The sequence below is a fragment of the Elephas maximus genome, chromosome 17, assembly GCF_024166365.1.
Source record: "Elephas maximus indicus isolate mEleMax1 chromosome 17, mEleMax1 primary haplotype, whole genome shotgun sequence".
In the NCBI taxonomy this organism is placed as follows: domain Eukaryota; kingdom Metazoa; phylum Chordata; class Mammalia; order Proboscidea; family Elephantidae; genus Elephas; species Elephas maximus.
This window is the reverse complement of record NC_064835.1, coordinates 89,036,745-89,061,031: the sequence shown is the minus strand read 5'-3', so window position 1 is coordinate 89,061,031 and position 24,287 is coordinate 89,036,745. Positions and strand designations below refer to the sequence as shown.

General features: G+C 52.2%; 1 protein-coding gene across 3 annotated transcripts in view; it reads left to right on the top strand.

Annotated features, from left to right (window-relative positions):
• KCNIP3 (potassium voltage-gated channel interacting protein 3) overlaps nt 1-12,187 on the top strand; it is a 105,171-nt gene extending 92,984 nt beyond the window's left edge. For all 3 annotated transcript variants that reach the window (XM_049857226.1, XM_049857225.1, XM_049857227.1), the window contains 4 exons: nt 7,136-7,243; nt 7,910-8,014; nt 8,779-8,841; nt 9,586-12,187. In XM_049857226.1, coding sequence (XP_049713183.1) covers nt 7,136-7,243; nt 7,910-8,014; nt 8,779-8,841; nt 9,586-9,633 — 324 coding nt within the window. In that variant the 3' untranslated portion in view covers nt 9,634-12,187. The remainder of the gene's footprint in view (nt 1-7,135; nt 7,244-7,909; nt 8,015-8,778; nt 8,842-9,585) is intronic.
• The last annotated feature ends 12,100 nt before the right edge of the window (nt 12,188-24,287 follow it).

Sequence of the window (24,287 nt, the reverse complement as noted above, 5' to 3'; positions counted from 1 at the left end):
ACGTTTGTCATCCCAGCAGTCTTCACGTGTACAATTCAGTGACATTAGTTCGGCTCACCATGCTGAGCGGCCATCGCCATTATCTGTTTCCAGGGTTTTCCGTCACCCTTACAGAGGCTCAGTGTTGCCTCAGCAGTGAGCCCCCTTTCCCCTCCCTCCTGCCCTTTAGTCAAAACTGGATGATGAATAAGGAAGACGGAAGAAAAACTGATGCATGTGGAATATGGCGTTGATGAAGAACACTGGATATACTGTGGACTGCAAGAAGAATGAACAAATCTGTCTGGAAGAAGTACAGCCAGAATGGTCCTTAGAAGTGAGGATGGTGAGACATTGTCTCACTTTGGACATGTTGTCAGGAGGGACCCGTCTCTGGAGAAGGACATCGTGCTTGGTAGAGAGTCGGCGAAAAAGAGGAAGACCCTCAACTGATGGATTGACACCGTGGCTGCAGCAGTGGGCTCAAACACAGCAAGGATTGTGGGGCAGTGTTTCGTCGTGCTATACGTAAGGCTGCTGTGAGCCAGAACCAACTCGACAGCACCGAACAACAGTAACTCCTGCCCGTGGTAACACTTGCCTATTCTAGAGATTTCATGTAGGTAGGATTATACGATGTTTTTCCCTTTGTGACTGATTTAAGTCACTCAGCGTAATGTTTTCAATGTTCACCTGTGTTGTTATGGATTAAATTATGTCCCCAAAACTAGGTGTTATAAACTCTAACCTCTGTGCTAGTGGTTATAATCCCATTTGGGAATGGGTTGTCTTTGTTGTGTTAATGAAGCAGGATTAGTGTAGCCTGGATCTTGAGTCAGTCTCTTTTGAGACATGAAAGAGATTAAACAAACGAGCAGAGGACAGCAATGGAGTACGACAGATGCCAAGACACATGGAGATCTCTAATGAAGCAGGAGCAGAAGCTGAAGAGACAAGGACCTGCCTCCAGAGCTGACAGGGAGAGAACGCCTTCTCCTGGAGTTGGCACTCTGAATTTGGACTTCTACTGGCACCGGATTGGGTTGGGTACCCTCCTAAACTGTGAGAAAATAAATTTCTGTTTGTTAAAGCAGAAATGTGTGGTATTTCTGTTACAGTAGCACTGGATAGCTGAGACGCCTGTCATGGCATGTATCAAGACTTGATTTCTCCTTATGGCTGAGTAGTATTCCATTGTATGTGTAGACCACATTTTGTTTATCCATCATCTGGTGATGGATGTTTGGGCTGATTCCATCTTTCGGCTATCGTGAATAGTGCTGCAGTGAACGTTGGTGTAAGGTGTCTGTGTCCCTGGTTTCAATTGTTATGGGTATACACTTAGCAGTAAAATTGCTGGCTCATATGGTAATTCTTGTTTAACTTTTTGAGGAACCTCCAAAGTGTTTTCCACGACGGCCGCACCACTTGCCGTCCCACCAGCAATGGATGCAGGTTCCAGTTTCTCCGCATCCTTGCCAACACCTGTGGTTTTCCTTTTTTTCTGAGCTTAATGGGTGTGAAGTTCAGAAATGATATGCTTTAATACTTTAGCAAAGCTCAGGAATGTCTCTGCCACCCTCCTCACCCTCCCTGTGGTCGCTGCTTCACCCACAGAGGGAGGGTCTGTGGTCCCTTTAAGGTGGTAGAAGGCGAAGTCTTGGTTGGGGGGGTGCGGTGCTGTTAGAGCCTGAGCTGGGAGCCCTCTGCTAGGCGTCATCCCTGGCCTGGGCCTTCCCACCTGCTTCTCTGCACCTGAACTTACTCTGATTTCATACCCAGGGCTGGATTACCCAATAAGCAAGGTAGGCACAGACCCAATTGGGCCTTCCCACCAATCCGCAGTGCACAATTTCACCTGTCCTGCACCACGTCGGAGATAAGGCGAAACCCACGTGAAATTCCTCACCACAGATTAGCAAGTAAATACCGTTAAACCCGTGCGTCCCCGGCTCAGTGTAAGCCAGTGCGTAGGCTGCTTACTGGTTAATCCGCCCCTGTAATCGTACCCATACATTTACCTTGAGGAACTTCTTGATTTCAAGCGCTCTGTTCTACAGTAAAGGAGCCCTGGTGGTGCAGTGGCTAAGTGCTCAGCTGTTAACCAAAAGGTCGGGGCTTCGAACCTACCAGCTGCTCCAAGGGACAAAGATGTGGCAGCCTGCTTCTGTAAAGATGACAGCCTTGGAAACCCTATGGGGCAGTTCTGCTCTGTCGTATATGGTCGCTGCAAGTTGGAATTAACTCAACAGCAACAGGTTTTGTTTTGTTGGGGGTTTTTTTTGGTTCTACAGTGGCCGTTCTCTCCCAAAAGGAGAAGGGCCTGTATTGTCCCGGGACCTCCTAACCAGCTCAGCCCTGTCCTTGTGAACCTGCATGACAGTGGGGAACCCAGTGGTCAGGGGAGAGCCTGCCTTGGGGGAGAAAGACAAAGCACAACTCACTGCTGTCTAGTCACTTCCAGCTCACAGCCAGCCGTGTCAGAGAAGAATTGGCCACAGAGTTTCCAGTGGCTATGATCTTTCAGAAGTGAATTGCCAGGCCTTTCTTCTGAGGCACCTCTGAGCGGATTCAAACCGCCAACCTGTCAGTTGGTAGCTGAGTGCTTGGCCGTCTGCATCACCGTGGGACTCCTCTGCCTTGGGGTGGGGGCACAAAACCTGGGTGTGTTTGGAAGTGTCCAAGGACATTTAGCCGTTCTTCATTGCCAGGCCTCAGAGCCGTTCAGCGTGCCCTGAAATCAGAAAGGAAAGTCTGAGCGTCATGACTTACAGTGATCCAGATCCTTTTTATATATCGTTGAGAGATTGACGCGTATTTATTAGTTTACTTACATGGTAAAATACGGTGACTTCCTCCCCCCACCAAGAATGAGTACCAAAAATCAAAGGCAGAGCCAGTGAGCCTTACAGAAGCCGAGCTGGAGACAAGCACCCACGTCACACCTCAGGGTCTGGCTCCTCCTTGTCCTCAGGGGGCCTCCAGGATCTGAACAGGAGGGAGCCTGGTATCAGCTCCCCCTCAGCCCAGGGCCTTTCTAATTCAACCAACTCGTCTTGCCAATTAGGAGCGAGGTTTAAAGGGTTATTACAGTTGATGCTGAATTCGCCGACTCACTGAAACGCCTCGTGGTCATTCAGGGATGTGCAGAAGGGTGAGAACTCTGAGTTGCCCGGCTGAGGTTGAACAAAGTTCATACTGTAAACAAGTGTCCCTTTCGCCATCTGTTTAATGCCACTTTTTTTGCATTTTTGTCCTTTTTGTGGGTGATTTTGCTGTTTAAAGTGGCCCCCAAGAGTAGTGCTGAAATGCCGTCCAGTGTCCCTGAGCGTAAGAAGGCCGTGATGTGGCTTACAGAGAAACGTGTGTTAGATGAGCGTCATTCAGGGATGAGGTATCGTGCTGTTGGCCTTGAATCAACACACATTCAATAAGGTGTCTTTAAACAGAAACACACATGCAACAAGGTTACATAGTGATTGGTTGACGAAAATACTGTGACCAGAGGCTCGCAGGACCCTAACCCTGTGTCTCCCCGGGGAGCGTGGCTCAGGGCTTTCTAATTCAGCACTTGCAGTGACTCTGTAGAACATAAAAGCTGTGAATAACCCGAATGTCCTGTATGTAGAACGTTGGTGCCTTTTCAGTGCCGGGATAAAGCCAGGCTGCCCAGTGGTGGCCAGGCACATGTGTGGAGGAGGGTGTGGTGCCCCTCTGCCATCCCCCGCTGCAGTAGGCATCCTCCCCCAGTGCCCAGTGGCCAAGGCAGAACCTCTATCCACCAGGGCGAGTGCAGCAAGAACAAGGAAAGATTTGCCTGCATCCACGTACTCACCACCACGTCCACTACGGTCACAGATCTCCTTCTCGGGGCTCCACCAGCCACCTCCCGTGTATGCTTTGGATCGTCTTAGCATGGAAACCCAGGCCTCACAGTGTCGCCGCAGGAATCCCTCACCCTGGCTGGGCCCTGCCTCGAGGATGGCTACAGAGCAGGGGCTGGGCCAGTTCCAGGGCTCCCTGGGCTGCGTGGATAGTAGGCTCCATTAAAACAAGGGGGTCACACAGTGAAATTGCCATGTGCAGCCGAGGAATTTAGAAATAGCATGCACTTGGACATGGGCTAGCTGAACTTGGGTCATTTCTGTGTCACCTTTACAGATGAGGGAAGGATCTCTCTCCTGGCACTGTTACCATGTGACACACAAGTCCACAGCCTCACTCCCCACCTCACGTGCTAAGGGACACTGAGTGGGGACATGTCTTGGTTGCCAGCAGACAGACGAGCCATCTGACAGGCCCGGACACAGTGGGCACGTGTCTGCTGAAGAAGCAGTCTGTGGAGATAAGATGGAGAAGATGGTGGTTCACACCAGAAGGTGGGGTCTCATGTGGGACTCCCCGTCCCCCACGCCCCTACACTTTTGCCTCCCCCCGGGAAAGCCTGTCAGACCTCAGGGGAGTGGGGCGACAAGTTGAGGGATAACTTTGAGTCTCTGCTACTTATTACAGCCACATGCCTGCTTTAGTAACTGTCATTCCCCAGACTCAGGTGTAAAAAAGATCACGTTGTTTCTCCTTGAAAATTGTTTTATTTTCAGAAAACAGCTTGGCAGATCCTCAAAAGCTGAACAAAGAATTACCATATGACCAGCCATCCCAATCCTAGGTATATACAAAAGAATTTAAAGCAGGAACCCAAACAGAAACCTGTACCCCAGTATCCACTGCAGCGTTGTTCACAATAACCAAATACTGGAAGCAGCCTCAATTCATCCAGAAGACGAATGGGTTAGCAAAATGTAGTACAGGCATGCGATGGGATATTGTTCACCCAAATAGAGAAATGCAGTCCTGACACACACCACAACGTAGATGAACCCGAAAACATGATGCTAAATAAGTCAGATGTAAAAGGGCAAATGTTATATGATCCCACCTACATGAACGGGCAAATGTCTAGAAACCAAAATTTATTGGTATACAAGGGTGAAGGAGCCCTGGTGCCACAGTGGTTAAGCACTTGGCTGCTAACCAGAAGGTTGGCAGTTCAAAACCCCCAGCCGCTCCATGGGAGAAAGATGTGGCAGTCAGCTTCCATAAAGAGTACAGCCTTGGAGCTGTGTGGGGCAGTTCTCTGCTGTCCTATAGAGTTGTTATAAGTTGGAATTGACTTGACGGCAACAGTGTAAGCAGGGGTAGGAGGGGGGAAGTGGGAGGTCTTTGCTTAGGGGGCACTGAATTTCTGTTAAAGGAGGCGGAACGATTTGGAAACAGTGCCGATCATTGCAGAGCACAATGAACGTGATCAGTGTGGCTGAATTGTACATGTAACAAATGTTGAATTGGCAAATGTTTTTTATATATATTTTTACCACAATAAAATACTAAAAAAAAACTGGCAAAACAGTCACAAAAGGAGAGACTGGAAGGAGGGAGTGGGCTGACTCATTAGAGGGAGAGTAAACGGAAATATGTAGTAAGGTGTATTTAAGTTTATATGTGACAGACTGACTTGATTTGTAAACTTTCACTTAAAGCACAATAAAAATTATTTAAACAAACAAACAAAAATACTAAAAAAAAAATTTTTAATTTCTTCATTTGTATTCATACACTCATGACTTAAAGAACCTGATAGATTTACAGGAAAACAGCAGTTACCAATCACTTCTCTCTGAAAGCTCTTAGGATCCTCTCTTTGTACTGTTTTCTGAGGTTCCACAAGGATCTGTGCCTGCAGGCTGAACTGCAGACTGTTCTGCACTGTGCTATGCCCTCGGTGGAACCTGGAAGCTCACAGCCTTCCACTGTAGGACATACTGTTTCATGATTTCTTTGACACACTTTCCTTCCCATGTTCTCTGGTTCTTCCTGGGAGTCCTGGTGTTCCAATAGCAGAGTCTCTGGAGGGGACCTCTCCTCGTTCCATCTTTTCTCTCCTATTTTCCAGCCTTTGGCCTTTTCACACTACTACTTTATGGAAGATTTTTCAGCCTGCTCTTCCAACCCTTCTCTGGAGTTTGTAATTTTGCTTGTTTTTAACTCCCAAGAGCTGTTTCTTGCTCTAAGTTATTCCTTTTTTTTTTTTTTTAATAGCATCCTGTCCTTATTTTAGGGATGCAAGACATTTAATCTCTGAGTCTAATAATTTTAAAGTTTTTTTTTTTTCTCCTGACATAATCCTTGTTTCTTCCAAATGGCTTTCTCTGTTTCCCTTGGCCTTTATTGTGGTACAGGTTCCCTCAGTTCAGAAAATCTGACGAATATTTGAGTGAGGACTAGAGCCTTTGGTGCACCATCCTGTCCCTCTGCAGACTAGTTATCCTCTTCCCCCCACTACTTTCCTGGGATGCCTCTGCTCCCCTTCTCCCCAGTAGCCCAGGAGGACCCCATGGGGCATGGAGGGCTTAATCTCCAAACCTTCTAGAAGGTGAGGAAAAGACGTGCTTTCCACCAACTGTTTAACAAAATAGTTGAAGTATTCCCATTAGAACCATTTGAACATCCATGTCTCGTCACACAAGTGACATTGTAAGTTATCTGTGTCTCACTTTAGAGGGGATTCCAGCATACAGGTATGCCACGACCCAGCATTGAACACTGTCCATTCAGCTTTTTAAAAGGGGGGGAAAGTTTTCAGGCACCTTTGACGTGCACATCCTTGATAAACTGAAAGAAGAGCACCCTTGTTATTAAAAAGAACAGCCTCCAGGTCTTCTCTGTCACCAGTGATGCATTAAATGGGTTCAGAAAGCCAAAAACCAAACCCGCTGCTGTTGAGTCAATTCCGACTCATAGCAACCTTATAGGACAAAGTAGAACTGCCTCAAAGAGTTTCCAAGCAGCAGCTGGTGGATTTGAACTGCCAACCTTTTGGTTAGCAGGCAATCTCTTAACCATTGTACCATCAGAGCTCCTAAATGGGCTGAAGACCATACATTCAGAGGTCTTCATTTGAGAAGATCGGTGCCAGCCACCTTACCCCATCCCCACCACACTCATGCCAGTTTCGCCTGAGTGGCTGCCATCTGTCCCATCTGTTTGGAGGCTCCTCCCCTGTAGATTTCAGTGGAAGCCACATAGCAAACTGGAAGTAGAATCTGGGCATTGAATTTCCACTCCTTGCCCTCCCTGTCCTCCTTTCTCACCTTAGGACTTCGTGGTGGGCCTCTCCATCCTGCTGCGGGGGACAGTCCACGAGAAGCTTAAGTGGGCCTTCAATCTGTACGACATTAATAAGGATGGATACATCACCAAAGAGGTACTAGGGTGGCTGGGGGGCTGCGGCCCATGCCCTCCTCCCTTCCTATTGCCTCATACTTTCTTCTTCTCCTCCCTCCTGTGGCCCTATCTGTCCCCTACCCATCCAGAGATGTGGCTTTCAGCCTGGCCCTGGGGAACAGATGGCCCATGGGCTCCCAGCCTCCTCTCCCCATGTCCTCGGTCCTGGACAACTGGGTGCAGGGTGTGGGGTGGGGTGTGGGGTGTGCCCTTCACCACGTATCTTGATGTAGTTCAACGAGTGTTCTTATATCATCCTTTCTCACGGGGAGAGCCTGGAGAGACCCCCTGGAGAAGAAGGGACTGGCCTCGGCTCCCGCTGAGCAGAGGAAGGGGGTGTGGCCCCTTAAGCGAGGGCTGCAAACAGAGGTCTGGACACACGGGGTCCAAAACTTTTTTTAGTATCTGAAATAGTTGCTGCTGTTTCAAAGTTTGGAGCTTGCATATAGATACCTATCTCCACCTTCTCTTGGAGCATCAGAGGCCCTGATGCTGGCGTGACTGGACTGGTGCACGCTCCTCTCTCCCTGGCTCGCACAGCCCCTCCCACTCACCACTGTCCTGGCGGTGCCCTCTGCCCTCTGGTGCAGCCCCTTCCCCTTGGGAACCTGGCACTCCCTGATGCCGACCCCACCGGCCCCTGCAGGAGATGCTGGCCATCATGAAGTCCATCTACGACATGATGGGCCGTCACACCTACCCCATCCTGCGGGAGGACGCACCTCTGGCACACGTGGAGCGGTTCTTCCAGGTGAGGGCGCTCCGGTCCGGGGCAGTCGGAGTGGAGGCAGTGAGGGGAAGCCTGGTAGAGGAAGGGACTTCTGTTCTTGGGGCAACCCCACTTCCCTTCCCTGAGCCTCCCCCTGTGAGGAGGTTAAACTTCATCCCATACCTGGCTGGCTGGCGGAATCCACTGAATTAAAAATGTTGAAGCTCCAGTGAACCACATCTCAGGGGCAAGCTGCCCACCCCCCCAGGCCAGTGTCCTGGTGCCCCCCAGGACACTTCTCGCTCGTACAGAGAATCTCCTGCCGGAGCACCAGCTTGGGAGTCGACTTTGTCCAGTGTCTGTGAGGGTGGGGAACCCCACCATGCAGGTCGAAGGGGCTGAAGGCTCAGCCCCCCACTTCTTGGGGGGCCTCTAGACATGTGGCCATTCTATGCCTCAGTGCTCCATCTGCCCTGGCTGCCTTTCAGGGAAGTGAGAGGGTCACCTAATGTGGGGACACACGAGAAGTGCAAACCCAGGTAGGTGGTCAGGGAGGTGGCTGAGGTGACCCAGACTGGGGAGACGCCAGAGAGGTCAGCTGTGGAGGTGAAGGTTGGCCTTGGAGGGGCCTTCACATGGCCTGGATCCAGAGTAGGGCCTGAGGGGATGAGTTGGGTGGGAATTTGGCATTCTGTGGTGAGAGGCATAGAGCTGGGCATCACCTGGCCACAACCCTGCCGTGCCTACCCACAGACACACCAATCCTGGTGGTTCACAGACTCACTGTGGCATGGCTTGTGTTGCAGAAAATGGACCGGAATCAGGACGGCGTGGTGACCATTGATGAGTTCCTGGAGACCTGTCAGAAGGTAGGCAGCCTCAGAAAGCTTGGAGCAGAATCATCTGCAGGCTCTGGCCAGAAGGGGGTGGTTGAGGGTCTCACACCCACCCAAGGCCCCCACACACCCAGTCCCACCACTGCCAGTCCATCAGCTATCTTCAGGCCCCTCCGAGGTGGGCTGGAGCAAGAGGCTCCAAGCTTCAGTTAACTCTTTGGTCGGGTTCATCCTCTCCCCGGCCCCACCCTCACCCATTCCTCCTGCCCACAGCCCACTCGGACACTGTCCCTTTGTCCTGCCATTGCAGCATCTGGAGTCAGAGGGGGCAGCCTTGGGGCCAGCAGGAGGGGATTGGTTCTCAGGAAAGGGTCACGCTGGGGGAACAGTGCCTGAAGCCTCGCCCAGCATTGTTGCTGACCTGCTCTGCAGAGCTTGCTTCCAGGGGCAGGACACTGGGCTCCTCTGGCCTTGGCCGCCGGCCTCACTCCCAGCACAGCTACTGCTGCCTGTGGCCTCTGTTGGGATGTGCGGCCAGGGAAGTCTTGCCATCTGTCAGGCGTGGAGTTGGACGTCTGGGTTGAATGCAGGCTGTGCCTGACCAGCTGGGTGGCCCCAGGCAAGCTCCTTGCCCTCTCTGCTCCTCAGCACCCCCATCTCAGCCCAATGGGACAGCAATCACTGCAGGGAGCTGAGTGCCCAGGTGGGCTCGGACTAGGGCGCATCCCCCACCTTCCCCTACTGCCTGACCAGGCCTGTCCTCCTCTCTTCACCCAGGACGAGAATATCATGCGGTCCATGCAGCTGTTTGAGAACGTCATCTAGGACGTGGATGCGGGGCCCTGGACTGGCCGTGCCACTAGACCCCATGTCACCTAGGACGTGGATGCAGGGCCCTGGACTGGCCATGCCACTAGACCCCATGTCACCTAGGACATCGATGTGGGGCCCTGGACTGGCCGTGCCACTAGACCCCATGTCACCTAGGACGTGGATGCAGGGCCCTGGACTGGCCGTGCCACTAGACCCCATGTCACCTAGGACGTGGATGCGGGGCCCTGGACTGGCCGTGCCACTAGACCCCATGTCACCTAGGACGTGGATGCGGGGCCCTGGACTGGCCGTGCCACTAGACCCCATGTCACCTAGGACGTGGATGCAGGGCCCTGGACTGGCCGTGCCACGCCATCCCAGAGAAACTCCATCCTGCCAGGAACAGCCTCCATGAGAAACATTTTTTCTAATATATTGACAAAAATGAACTGTTTGCTCCACACACACACACATGCCCATGCACTCCCTTACATACACACTCACGAGCTCACACGCTCCTTTACATTCACACTCACACATGCACACTAACAACGTTCACACACACTCCCTTACATACACACTCATACACTTACATTCACACACACACGCTTACACTCTCCCTTACTCAAACATTCACACATTTCACACACAAACACCACTCCTCTGGGCTGGCAGAGTGCTGAGTCTGGCTGGGAGCTGGGTCTAAGCCGTGAGAGCCACAGGTGCTGGCCGGCCACCCCTAGGCCAGCATGGAGAGACTTCCTCCGGGGTGAGCAGCAGAAAGAGCAGTGTCTGTGGGCGCTGGACCGCTGGGTGGTACCAGGAAAGGGGTTCACATGCCTTTGCAAAGCCAGCACCCTCCTGTGTGGGCCCCACCTCCCCGCTCCTGCCTGGCCCCCTTCTTCCCACCACACAGCAAGCCAGGTTCTGGGGACTCCTCTGTCTTTGTGGCCCCCTTCTCCCCCATCCATTCCCTCTGCCCCTTGACCTACACCCGAAGTGCCCCTCACCACAGGACACTGGAGGGTAGATCAGGGACCAGGCAGGTCTGACTGGGAAGAGGTGGTGATAGAGTCAGGGTCTTTCCTGGATGCCTGCCTTGGGTCCAGGGAGGCCTGCTGCTCCACTCACCTGGGCAAGCTCTCCAGCTATAGGCAGGCCAATGTGGGGGACACTGGTGGTGGGGGACATGGGACTTCTCTGAGAGGAAGGGGCACTTTCAAGTTCGGGAACCAGGCTTCTTGATGCAGAAGCCAAGGGGAACTGTTTCCCATTTCTGCTGGGATGGGGAAGAAGCCCTCCCTGCCCTAGTCCTGGCTCAGGGAATACAGTGGGTGAGGCCACCCACAACCCTCAGGCTCCAGACTTTGTTCACCCTAAGGTCCTCTTCATCCTAGGAGGAGGCCTGGTGGCTCAGGGGCTGGCAGCAGGAGCCCAGGGGGGCTTGGAGCCAGGCCTGGAAATGGGGCTTCTCCCTCCCTTTTCCCCGTCATTCCTGTCTCCCTGGCTCAGTAGCGTGGCTGAGCAGACCCTCCTGAAGCAGTGTGGCCTCCCCCTGCACAGGCTCACCCAGCTCTGTACAAAAAGCACAAGCAGCCCTCAGCTAGGCTGCGGCCCACGAGGGGAGCCAAGGACACAGATTTTCTGAGGCAAGGCCCTCCTGGTGGGCTGAGGTGGTCCCAGCAGCCCTGATACGAGTGGCCACCGTGAAGAAGCAGAGGTCAGTCTGTGCTACAGAGCAAGGGGACTCGGAGCCCAGCCCCAGCCTAGCCCAGCTCACCCCCACTCAAAAGCACAAAGCCCGGGGACCCAGCTGGCTGGTTCTGCTTTAGGGATGAGGCTGGTGTCGGCTGGAGCCAGAGCCAACAGTGAGGGCTGCAGATTCCTGCAGGCCAACAGAAACCTCCAGGAGGAGAGGGGACGAGCTGCTTCCACCTGCCCAGGCCACCCCAGAAGGTGCCCAGGCCATCCCAGAAGGCGCCCAGGCCACCCCAGCAGGCGCCCAGCCCCAGCAACATGGCCCTTCCGCCTCACCTGGCCAGGGGCTCTTGAGGGGGACAATCCGACATGATACATTCCATCAGCTGCTGCCCTGTCTCTGCTCAGGCTCCAGCCCAGGAGCCCCTGGGCCCCCAGAAGGCACCAGCCAGGTGGCCCAGGGTGAGCAGGACCCCCCAGAGGAAGTGGAAGGAGGTGGCCGTGGGGACCCCGCCAGGCTTGGCCTCGGGAGCCCACGGCACCCCGTGCAGGTGGTCTTCCCCCTTGGAGCTGCACTGACACCGTCCCTCTCACCTCCTCCAGGAGGGCTTCGGCTGTCCCTGGCTCAGGGATCGCCCCCTAGCCCAGCCCAGCTCTCACGGAGCCAGGGCCCCATGTTGGGGGCTCCAGCAGGCCTGCCCCCCTCGGCCCCGGGCTCCCACTAGTAGGGGTCTGTCCATGCTGGGCGGATGGGTGCGGACTGGCCGCATGTCTGCATGGCAGAGCATCTCCCCTGGTTGCAGCCTGGGAGTGGTTCCTGTTTCCAGCACCCACCGGCATTCAGTCCGATATATTTTAATAAAATAAACTTGACAAAGAGACGGGCTGCTGTCGGCGCTGTTGCCCCTGAATTTCCAGCCCCTCTGGCCCCTGCTGCTGTTAGCCGCGGCTCCTGCCCAGTGGTGTGCTGGCAGCTGGCCCGGGGGACGGGACACCCCGAGGTGCCGCATCCACCAGTTTCCACACTCGACTTCAAGTCCAGACGGGATGGCGCTGAAGGCAGAGCACGGGCCCTCGAGCCTGGCCAAAAAGTGCCGAGCCTGTCCAAGGAGCGCCGGGCCTGTCCGCAGAGAAGCGCTGAGCCTGTCCGAGAAGCTCTGGACCTGTCAGCCGAGCCCGCGGGGCAAGGTGACTTGTTGAGGTGCCATTTATGTTTCGTGCCGGATCATTCTCCTTTCCCAGCTCCGGGAAGTCAGTTCTGGTTGTCGCCTCCCTGGAGGGTGCAGGTCGTAGGGCAAAAGCAGAATTTGGCTTCCTGGTTTTTATTTCCAAAAGCATAAACTCAGAGAGGAGGGATGATCCCCCATCTTGGGGAGGGGAGGAGGGGGTTCTGGAAGAGGAGCCCGTGGCGGTACCTCGGGGCCAGACCCCGGTCCGGGTGACACCCGGCAGAAGCGCGCCCCAGCCCCGATGGATCACCAGGTTCGGCTAATGGGCAGGTGGCGGTGGCTGGGAGGACCGTCATCAGGAGCCCCTTCCGACCCCGTGTAACCCCGCGTACAGACGCCAGATGTTCACCTGGACGGCGGCCCTTGGCACAGACCGGGCATGGGGCCCTGACGTGGACGTTTGCCGTGGGCCGCCGCTGTGCTGAGCTCGTTCACCCACAGCAGGATGGGCAAGCTGAGGCTGAGCGATGGGAGGGTCTCTGACTCACTGCAGGGAAGAGGGGCCTTCAGGCAGGAGGGCTAGCGAGAGCCAAGCCACAGGGATAGGAAATGCAGCCAGCTTGAGAAGCCTGGAGGTGGGCTTGGAGGTGTGTGGGGAGCTCAGAGGTGGAGGCTTCAGTGACTTTGGGCTTGGAGGTGTGTGGGGAGCTCAGAGGTGGAGGCTTCAGTGACTTTGGTGCCACTGAGGACTTAGGACTTCATCCAGAGGCCACGGGGCCATGGCTGGTGTCGGACAGAGAGGTGTTTTAGACAGCGCGCTCTCTCTTTCTCACTGCAGACTGTGCAAAAATAGGTGGGTGGGGTGGGGCAGGGAGAGGCATGAAACCCTCAGTGGTTCAGGGGCCCACTCAAGGCAGCAGGGTGGAAGAGAGGGGCTGAAATGATAGCTCAGAACCGCCCCAGGCAAGCAGCCACCTAATAAGCTGCGTGGCACACAGCTACTGGTGATGATGACCACAAGGAGCAACGCTTATTGAGCAATTTCTACGTGCCAGGCACCGCTCTAAGCATTTTACATGTTTCAGTTCATTCGTTGCTCACAATCAGCCCATTTCCCAGATGAGGAAACTGAGGCACAGAAAATAATACCTCGTTCAAAGACATGCAAGTAGTGTATGGTGGAGCCAGAACTCAAGTGGTCCTTCCCCACGCTTCCATCATGTTACATCCATCTGGGTGCCAGCTTCTCATTGACCCCCGACACCAGCATTCAGGGGGTCAAGTGGTAAGGGGACCTCACACCAGTCGCTTCCCCTTGCAGAGTGCCTCTGTTTCTTCATCACAAACGGGACTAATGACCCCAGCTTGGACGACACCCAGGCTCTTGGGTAATTTGATGTGGACTATATGCAAGCCTTCTGTGGTGGGCACAGCACTGCCATCAGCAAGGGCCTTGCCAGCCCTGCCTCCCTGGTGGCCTGCAGCCCCATGCACAGTGCCAACTGGGCAGAAATCACATAGCAGCTTTCCCATGTGCTCCGGCCAGCAGCCTCTCAGTCTTGGGGCCTGTCTTAGGCTGTGTTTTCTGGAGATGCAAAACCAGTCAAGTGTATAAATATACATAGAGATTTACGTCAAGGAAACGGCTCCAGTGGTTGTAGAGGCTGGAACGTTCCAAGTCTGTGGATTAGGATAAAGCCTTCTGATTCACGCAGCTGCAGGGGCTGGTGAAACCAAGATCAGCAGGTCAGAGAGCAGGGCTCCACTCACAGACTGTGAAATTCAATGAATCCCAAGATCTGCAGATAAGTTGATAGCTCAAGTCCCAAGAACCGGAGGTCAGATAAACAGGAGGCAGCTACAGGATCCAGAGTGAGCAAAAAGCCAGAACGTCTGCTTATATTTGGTTGTAGGCCACAGCCTCATGGAAACTCCCTTTCAACTGACTGGCTACTCACAGCAGATCCCATCATGGGAGCGATCATATATAAACACTGAGAATCATGGCCCAGCCAAGGTGACACATAATCTTAACCATCACAGGGCCTGAAGATTCCTCTAAAGGAGCCTAACCAAGCACTGGGCTCCTAACCTGGCTCCTGGGAACCCCCCAGCTCTATGGGGCAAGGTTCTTGTTAGCAAATGATGGGGGGTAACTAACTACAGGCCTGCCCAGGCCACACCAAGGTCAGTGATTCTTGCTTCTCACTGGGCAAGGGGCATACATACACCTCCATCTAGTACTAAATGGATCCCAGAGCAGAGTAGCCGGGTGAGGCAAAGCTGACCTCACACACGGACCACTGCCCGTAAGAGGGACACTGGCCAGTTCTTCCCTCAAGGAATCTCTGCCAACAGGCACTTGTTCATCTTTCAATGATGACTTCCTTCACTTTAGAATTGCTTCCTCCCTATGGTGCTTGTTTACATGCATTTATTGAGCAATTAGTGTGCTAAACTCCATGGATAGAGAGATGGTGACTCTTAGGGTTCTCTAGAGAAACGAAACCAGAAAGACAGAGACGACAGAGATGTTTATTTTAAGGAATTGGCTTATGTGATTGTGAGGGGCTAGCAAGTCCAAAATCTGTAGGTCAGGTGATGGGCTGGAGATTCCTGCTGTCTTATGTCCCCAAATCCATTGGCCAGTCAAAGGAAAGAGGGAAGAGTTCTGGCAATGTGTCTATTTATAGTGTGGAGTCAGACTGTACCCTAGGGAAACTCCATTTTTCTGTTCAACTGATTGGTTGAGGCCCACCTACATTATGGACGGTGTGAAGAGTACTTGAGGCCAACTGATTTAATCACAAGTAACTACATCATAACAGCATCTAGACTAGTGTTTGACCAAACAACTGGGCACCAGAACAGAGCCAAGTTGACATATAAAATTAACCATCACAGTTACTAACCCTGGCCCCTGTTTCAAGGACCCACCAGCTGAGGGCTGTGGTAGATGTAAGCGGTTACTGCCCCATACACCCCGGTGTCTTCCCTAGGCCTCCTTTTAACACACCCTCCTTAAAGGGCTTTTCTTCTCTCACCGACTGTAGCCCTGTGGCTTTACTGGGAGTGGGCATCCTCTTATGTGACCTTGCTCCTCTGACCACCATGATCAGTTGAGGGAAGGGAATCTCAGCCAAATCATTCCATTCAGAGACCTTCCTGGGAATTTTTTAACTGAAACTGGCAGGGATGAGCCCCACCATGTGGAGAAAGGGAGATTCCTTCAAGTCCTTGGTTCCAGTTCCCAAGGTCTTTGCAATTGCTGTGTTCCTGCCTTCTCAAAGTTTTGCTATACACTTCTTTCTTTGCTTCTGAGAGATAGTCCTCTGTTCTTTCAACCGAATGCCTTTTCTGGCTTAAGCTAGATCAAGCTGGGTTACGTTACTTTTCACCAAAAAAGTTCGGATAAGTACAAGAGCCTATGATGTACCACACAACTTGCATGCATTATTGGGCATACAATGGCGATATATTCTGGACAGGCCTCCTACTGCAAAACACCTAGGTGCTGGGAGAACTACAATGATCACACATTGCTTTTTACAAGATGGTAAGACAGGGAGGGCAGTGCCATGGAGCTGGGCAAATGTAAGTATGAAGATCCTAGGGCTTTGGGGATTAACCATTTCATCAGAGAGAAGGGGAAATAGCCCCTGAAGGTGTGTAAGGTATGTAAGGTGTGTAAGGTGGGCAGCTTAGCTTGACAGCCAAAATAAAGCCAGGCCTTCAAAGGACAGTGATGGGTAAGCCAGGAAATATTCGCCTGCCAGGAGAGGGGACCATCATGGAAATATGTCTCTCCCTGCCCTGGCTCTGGTTAGGGGAAATACCCTCTCCTGAGAATCTGTAAATGCAGGCCTGCAGCAGGTAGATCTGGGATTCAGAATTATATTACAGATGCACTATGGAAATTCCAGGACAAGAATTAAATTCAATTAAAATAACCCCAGGGCATAGCAGAAGCAAGCATAAGATTCCCTAAGGAAAGCACCCTTGACCAGGAAACTCCGAATTGCCACTGGTTAACATTCAGCCAAATATGAGGTCACATAAAAATTACCAACTACACAAGGAAGCACACCACCATGACTATACTTAATATGTTTAAAGAAAATGTGACAAGCTTGAAAATATATGCAGGAAACAAGCGTCTTCGGCTCAGTTCTCTAGAGAAGCAAAACCAGGGAAGCACAGAGAGAGAGAGAGAGAGAGGTTTATCTCAAGGAAATGGCTCACGTGGTTGTAGATGCTGGCAAATCCCAAGTTCGTGGGTCAGGAGTAAGGCTGGAAACTTCTCCTGACTCATGTAGCTGCAGAGGCTGACAAACCCAAGATCGGCAGGTCAGACAGCAGACTGCTGGCTCAAGCCCCAAGAGCCAGAGGTCAGATGATGACGAGGCAGCAGGAGAATCCAGAGCGGGCAAGTGAGCTTTGCCAGAATGTCCATATGTATTGGATGCAGGCCACATCCCTGAGGAAGCTCCCATTACAACTGATTGGCTGATCACATCATTACATAACTGCCAAACTACTGAGAATCATGGCGCAGCCAAGTGGACACACACCTTAAGCATCACAAAAAAAAACTCACGATTGACCAAGCAGATTTGGGGTGGGGTGGGGGGGAATCAAATAAAATTTCTGGAAATGAAAAAATATATATATATATAATGCAATACTCAAAGGATAGGTTTAACAGTAGATCAAACATAGCTGAAGGGAAAAGTCAGTGACCTGGAAGATAGAAGTGAAGAAATTCTTCAGAATGTAGCTCAAAAAGACAAAGAGATGGAAAATATGATAGAAAGGTTAACATAGAGAATAGAGTGAGAAAGTATACCATAAATCTAAATGGAATCCTAAAATAAAAGATAGTGGAACTGAGGCAGAGGTAATATTTGAATAGGTCATGGCTAAGAATTTCCGGAATTGATTAGACACCAATTCACAGATTCAAGAAACTCAAAAAATCCCAAGCAGACTTAAAAAATGAACTCTTCACCTAGACACATTATAGTGAAACTTCAGAACACCAAAAACAAAGAGATCAGAAAAACAGAGAGAAAAGAACGACTGACCACCAATGTCTCATCAGAAACAAGGAAGCAGTAAGAAAGTGGAATAATATCTTTAATTTGTTTAGAGAATACTGCCAACCTAGAATTTTATACCAGGCAAAATTAATATATTTTCAAATATAACTTGAGTTTGCCGCTAATAGACACTCACTAAAGAAAGTTCCAAGGGATTTACTTCAGGTGGATGCAAGGCAATTTCCTGGCTGTGAGTTCTGAGATGCAGAAAGCATGAAAAACACACCAAGAAAACCAAATCTGTTGTCGTTGAGTAGATACTGACTCAGAGCGACCCTAGAGGACAGAGTAGAACTACTGCTGTGTAAAAACCACGCCAAAATGTAGTGGCTTAAGACAACAACCAAAAAAATCCCAAACCCATTGTTGTCGAGTTGATTCCGATCCATAGTGACCCCATAGGACAGAGTAAAACTGCCCCCATAGGGTTTCCAGGGAGCAGCTGGTGGATTTGAACTGCCAACCTTTTGGTTAGCTGCTGAGCTCTTAACCACTGCATCACTACAGGCTTAGAGGTTAGGATTTACAACACATATTTTTCGGGGACACAATTCAATCCATAACAGGGCCCATTCAGGTAATCCAGGATAATCTACATATCTCAAAATCCTATCCGCAAAATTATTTTTGCCATATAAGGTAACAGTCACTGGATCCAGAAATTGGGACCTGCATATCTTTGGGGGCCATTTCTCAGCCTACCACAACTTCCGCTTTATAGTAAGGCACTGGTCAACGACATTATAGCTAAGCCTGTAGGGTACCTTGGTCAAGGCCACACTGACAATGAGTGCCAAAACAGGGACTCAAAACCGCTCTGGCTGGCCCAAAGCCTGTACCCTTTCTGCACTGAGCAAGGAAGTTTGGAGTGATGGGACATGGACATGAATGACTATGATAGAACACAGACTCTAATGTCTGATTCAAAATCTTAAGTAGCACACAGAGGAGGGAGAGATCACTTTTGCCTGGGGAGGAAGTGAAGAAGTGGGCTTGAAGATGGTGGGCCAGGTGGGCAGGTGGTTGTTTTTGGCTGAGAACCCAACCTGAACAGATGCCCAGGGGCAGGAAGGTGGGAGCCATGCCTGACACCTGGATAGTGATCCCACTGGACAGAAGGAAGATGAGTGGGACTTACAGTGGGCTGGGGGATGATCTGAGAGGGCCCTGAGTTGGTCTCAAGCACATAGGTCAGAAAGACTCACCACCCCCAAACCCACACCCACCACTGTGTGACAGGGTCATTGAGAGCATAAGCTCTGAAGCCCGTTTAGCCAGCCAGTCTGTCCCAGCTCAACCTGCGGCTTTACAATTCACAGTCTATACCATCTTGGGCAAATCACATAATCCCTCTGTGCCTCAGTTTTCTCACCTGTAAAACAGGCACAAGCAGAGAATCTACACTACAGACCGGCTCAGGCTCTGCAAGTTCCAGACTCAGCTCCAGGGGGGCCACTCCACGGCTGGGTGGAGGGGAGCAGACCTTCCCTGCTCTGAGCGCTGCTTCCGTGAAGTTGGGCCGCTCTCTCGTGCTGCCCTGAGGACCCAGCCAGTCTGCAGACTGCTGTCCCTGCCAGGCGGCTTTCATGCCTGCAAAGACTCCTGCCACCCTATGGACTGCCTGCCCTTAGCACAGGCATCAGGACAGGTCCCATCAGCTCTGGGGGTAGGGGTAGGCCACTTTCCCCCGGTTGTCAGCTCAGCAGTCTGGGTGAGAAGGGGATGAGGGCAGCCCAGCCTTGTGGTCGAGGGCGGTCTCCCTCTGAGTCACCTCCTCCCCTCCACCCTGCCCTGAGGGTGGAGAAGAGCTGTGTCCCCACGCATCCTCCACGCCCTCCTCACATACACCATGCTCTTAAAAATCACGGTGATATCCGGGGCATGGGGCCCAGGCTTCAGTTCTAGAACTTTCTCTGTCATCTTGAGCATGTCAGTTTATCTTGCCTCCATATCTATAAAATGAGCAAAGAAACAATTCTCTGAGGGCTGTTATGCTGATTCACTATAAACATTTACTGACCACTTAATAAATGTGTGCGCATTCTTTCTCCCAGTCTCACTGAGGTTTTCAAGCCTTTTTCCTTCCTAGAGAAAGGTGACACATACCAACAAGCCACCAGAGGAAGGTCTGACATTTTGGAAGGGGCTTCCAGGAGTGGAAATAAATCTGTGACAGTTCCTTGTTCTCCTTATAACCCTGAGCCCCATCTGGAGGCCTGCTGGCTGAGGAGGGGCCGTCTGTGCCCACCTGGCCACAGCAGGAACCCACCAACCACACGCCCAGCACCCTCCTGGCACCACTCACGGCGAAGCCAAGATGACCTGCCACAGGCAGAAGGGCAGCCTGGCCCGTCTCACTCACCCTCACAACGGCCCTCGGGAATTTACAGCACAAATGGGAAGAGTGAGTCCGGTGGGCACCGTGCTCTCTCCATTTTTCCTCCACAGGAGATTTACAGGGAATGGGAACTGCCTGCGGCTCCAAGTGCTGTGTCCCCATTGACCACCAGGGGGAGCCTGCACCACACATGGGCCTGCTCCCTCTTCCCTGCACTCAGGTTCTGAGGAAAATGCTTTGAAGAGAAACTGCTTCTGCTTTCTTCGTAATCACCGAAGATGTTATATTTCTGCCCCATTTTCCATATGTTTCCCCCTAGAAAGGAGCTCTGATGATGCAGTGGTTAAGAACTCGTTGCTAACCAAAAGGTCAGCAGTTCGAATCCACCAGCCAGTCCTTGGAAACCCTATGGGGCAGTTCTACTCTGTCCTATAGGGTCGCTGTGAGTCAGAATCGACTCGACAGCAATGGGTTTGGTTTTTGGTTTCCCAGTCAGAAAACTGAATTTATCAACTAACAATTTCACATGGGCACCCAGAGTACACGGAGCTGGGCACTGGGGACAGGAGACACTTCCTGTTTTATGAGCTAGGACACACAAAACTACTCACCAGAGTGCGTGGCCTTTTACCACATTGAGTTAATCTAAGCAAATAAAGTTAACTTTTGGTTTCGCCAGTCCAACCTTACTGTTAGGCTTTTTACACTCCTGAAAAGAGCTTGAGAACCCACATATGCCTTTCACAGGCCCCCAGGGGGCCCAGCCGCCCTTCAGGAGGCGGTGGTGTCTTACAGCAATGTCTGGGCTGTGAGAAAGGACATCTTCCTGTCAGGAGGCGGCATTCTCTAGAGATGGGCTTTCACACAGCTGAGGCTGGGACTCCCACAGAAAGACCTTCAGAAAGACCACCCTGGAGGGTGGAGATCTTTTCGTGAAGTGTCCCGACTCTGTAGCCTCTGAACTTCCATCCAGTGGCCTGGAGCCTGAGGAACACCAGCACTGCCCTTCTTCAAGGATGCTACCGCCCTCGGAGCCAAGGCCTCAGAGCTGTGTGCCCTCCGTGAACACCTGGACCACTGGATCTTCTATGTCGTTGTGTCTGCCCTCGGTGAGTTTTCTGCCTCCTCCTTCAAATTAGACTGTCCCACTGCAGCATCTCTCTTCCTTGCTTCTTACAAGTCCCCAGGTGTAAACTAAGGGAGGCATCATTCTAGACGTGCTAAACACCTTCAACACACCAGGAACTGGTGTCGAGTAAGTGTGGAATTCACCACAGGGGATAAGCCACAGTCTCTGCCTTGTGAGGAAACCAGAAGGCAATGAGAAGAATCCAAGGCAGCGATTTGGGTGGTTAGGGAAGTTACGATGGAGCACAGACTGGGGGGTGAGTAAGCTCGTTGGGGCGGATTGCTGGGGAGCTTGGACTTCCCACAGAACTGTGAATAAACTAGAGTAAACAGGCTCAAAGTCAGGAATTGAGGAGCTTTCCTTAGAATATGAAGTATCTGATATGTCTATCTAGAGAGCTCAGGAGCCTTTTTTCCCGTTGTCTATCCTGCCTTACCTGTTGGATACATTTCAGGTAGGAGATGTGTTACTGAGTCAGGTGAGGTTTTGCTTTGAGACCTGGTGCCAAGGACTTCCCTGATCTTTGTTCTGCCATCCTGGACACAGTTCCTTGTTCTTCTCATTGTCCCCATCAACTTTCTCCATCCCAGACAACCCCCAAAGCCCATGGTGCTGTTACCAGCCCAGAGCAGCTACTCAGCCCTGCCCCCAGCCTCCGGCTGCTCACCTGGGTCCTAGCCCTCCTGGTTAGGGGAGTCCAGAGGCCAGTAGTTCCTGAAGAGGAAATGACTAGTTATGAACTAGCCAGCTGCAATCGAATGGACTTTGTCCAAACTAGCTGATTGTAAAGGGAATGTGCAGACCCTAGCTGCCTGTAATGTGAGTTCTGCAGGGTTCAGCAACTGAAAAAGGGCCAGTCTGCACTGGAAAGGGTGCCTGTGGCCAGGACCAGATCCAGTGTGGCCAGGAGTCACCCTGTGCCTTGACAGGCTGAAGGGCCAAGACGAAGGGATATGAAAGAAACTGGGCGTGTGTTGTGAGCGACCCTCTCCACACACCCCACCCACACCACTGCCCACCCACACAGGGAAGACACAGATCTAGTTACGCCTTGGCCAGAGGTCCCAGGAGAAGAAGCAGTATAATGGAAGTGGACAGACAGGAAGGTCCAGTATGGCCCAGGAGGGGATTCAGGCTCCTCCTGAACAGGGCACCTGGGCTTAGGCCTCTCTTAGGCAGAGTGTTGTTGTTGTTAGGTGCCATCGAGTCAGTTCTGACTCATAGTGACCCTATGGGACAGAGTAGAACTGCTCTGGTGGATTTGAACTGGCGACCTTTTCTTAGCAACTGCAGCCTTAACCACAGTGGGACCAATCAATGGACACTCCAACCCATAACCCTCCCCCGACAGGTGCCCTGACCCACCGAGGATCTCAGTCTTAGAACTGGGCTCCCGGCCAGCTGCCATGCACCTTGTTTGCTCCGTCTGCTCCTCAAGGACATCCCAGCTTCTAACTCCCCTGCCCTGCTCTACTTGTCTTTGTTCCTCATCTCAACCACGTTCGGCTCTCTTGGCTGGTTTCGAACATTATCTAACCTTCCTGTGGATGCAGGATCTCTGCCAACCCCACCCCTCTGTCTGGGATTGCCCCTCAACTCCCCTTTCATGTAAAAGACCTTCAGGAATTTGTCTCTCATGATGTCCCTGGGCACCAAGTGGGGTAATGAGGAAGGTGACCTGATTGGGTGCCAGTCTCTGTCTCCCCAGCATCCTGCTTCTCCTGGCACACCTCCACCCAAGTTCACCTGGGGACCCCCTCTTCTACTCCCCACCCATGAAGTCTGGGGTCCACCCTCACCTTCAAGGAAGAAGAGCAAGGCCAGGCCTAAGCCAATTGGCTGGCCAAGGAATGGCTGAGGGGCAAGCACCTAACCTGACTACAGCCAATGAGGCCCATGGAGAGTTGGCTAGGAATACTGGGAAAGGCACAGCCTTCTCACTAGGAAGCTGGGGGGTGTGAGCAGAAGTTGAGGGACTGTGGACCCTGGGCGTGAAGCCAGCACAGAGGACCTGCTGGCTGAGGGTGAAAGGGGGGCACGGTCCCTTGAGCTCAAAATCTAATGCCTTTTAAGCCATCCCCCCTAATCTCTGGACTTTCGCTTATAGGAGCCACTGAAAGTGCCTTTTTCTCCACCTTAAGCCAGTTGCAGAGGGGCTGTCTGGCACTTTTAATGGAATGATTCTCAACAGCTTCACCCTCAAGTCAAGCTCAGCTGTGGGGCAGTGAACCATGCTCTCCAGACCCCAGTGGGCCCTGAAGAAGTACTGTCCCTGCTGCCGGACCCTGCGCACCTCGCAGGCCGACTTGGGCTTCGTTCCTAGGTCCCAACACTGGTACAGAAAATGCATAGTCATCCCCAAGCTCTGAGTGCCCGCCTGAAGGTCCATCCTGAATATTCATGATGAATTTGCATCTCCTTGTCTGCTCTCTGTAAAAGCCCACCTCCCCAAGCTGCCTGTGAGCAGTCTTGGAGGCAGCAGCCCCGGTTGCTCCTTTCCTTTCTGACCTGCCACCTCGGCCTCTTGTTTATTGGCTGTAACAAGTCACGCAGAGCAAAACCTGGGGCTTTCACCCAGCAACAGTGAGAGCGGATTGCCCCAGGGCCCAGGCAGGGTTCCCAGGGTGTAGTCTCATGGGGCCTAGCACCTGCCAGGTCATGGAGCCAGCTCTCTGCACTCCGGGTCAAAGTCCCTTTGAAACATCTCCCCTGGAGGCATGCGTGCACCCCGCCCCCACCCCATCCTGGCTCCTTCTCCAGCCCCTTTCCTTTCCTCTCCAGAACTCCTTTGGCCATGTCCTGATTCCAGGGAAAGAGCAAATTAAGCTGAGCAGCTTGTTTTCCCAGTTTTGAAAAACCACCAAATAAGTAAAAGTTCCAGAAACTAAAAATAAGGCCCCAAAACACAGGCATCAGTCAGTCCCTGCCAGCCCACTGCCAGCCAACCAGCATTACAAAATCTTCAAGGTCCCCGCTTGGTTGGCAAGCGTTCCCAGCCCTGAGTAGAACTTTGTCCCAGGCAGAGCAAGGAAGGGAGGAGAGCCTGGTCTTGGCTTTGTGCCGCAGCCTAACTTCCCAGTGTCGATAGTGTGGGACAACCATCAAGGCACTGGGGGAAGGGGCATCTTCTCTCCAGCTCATGTCCATCCGCGGGGGGCCTCCCTGGCACATTACTTCACCTATTCACTCACTCACTCATTCACTCACAAACAAAACAAAACCATGCACCCGAC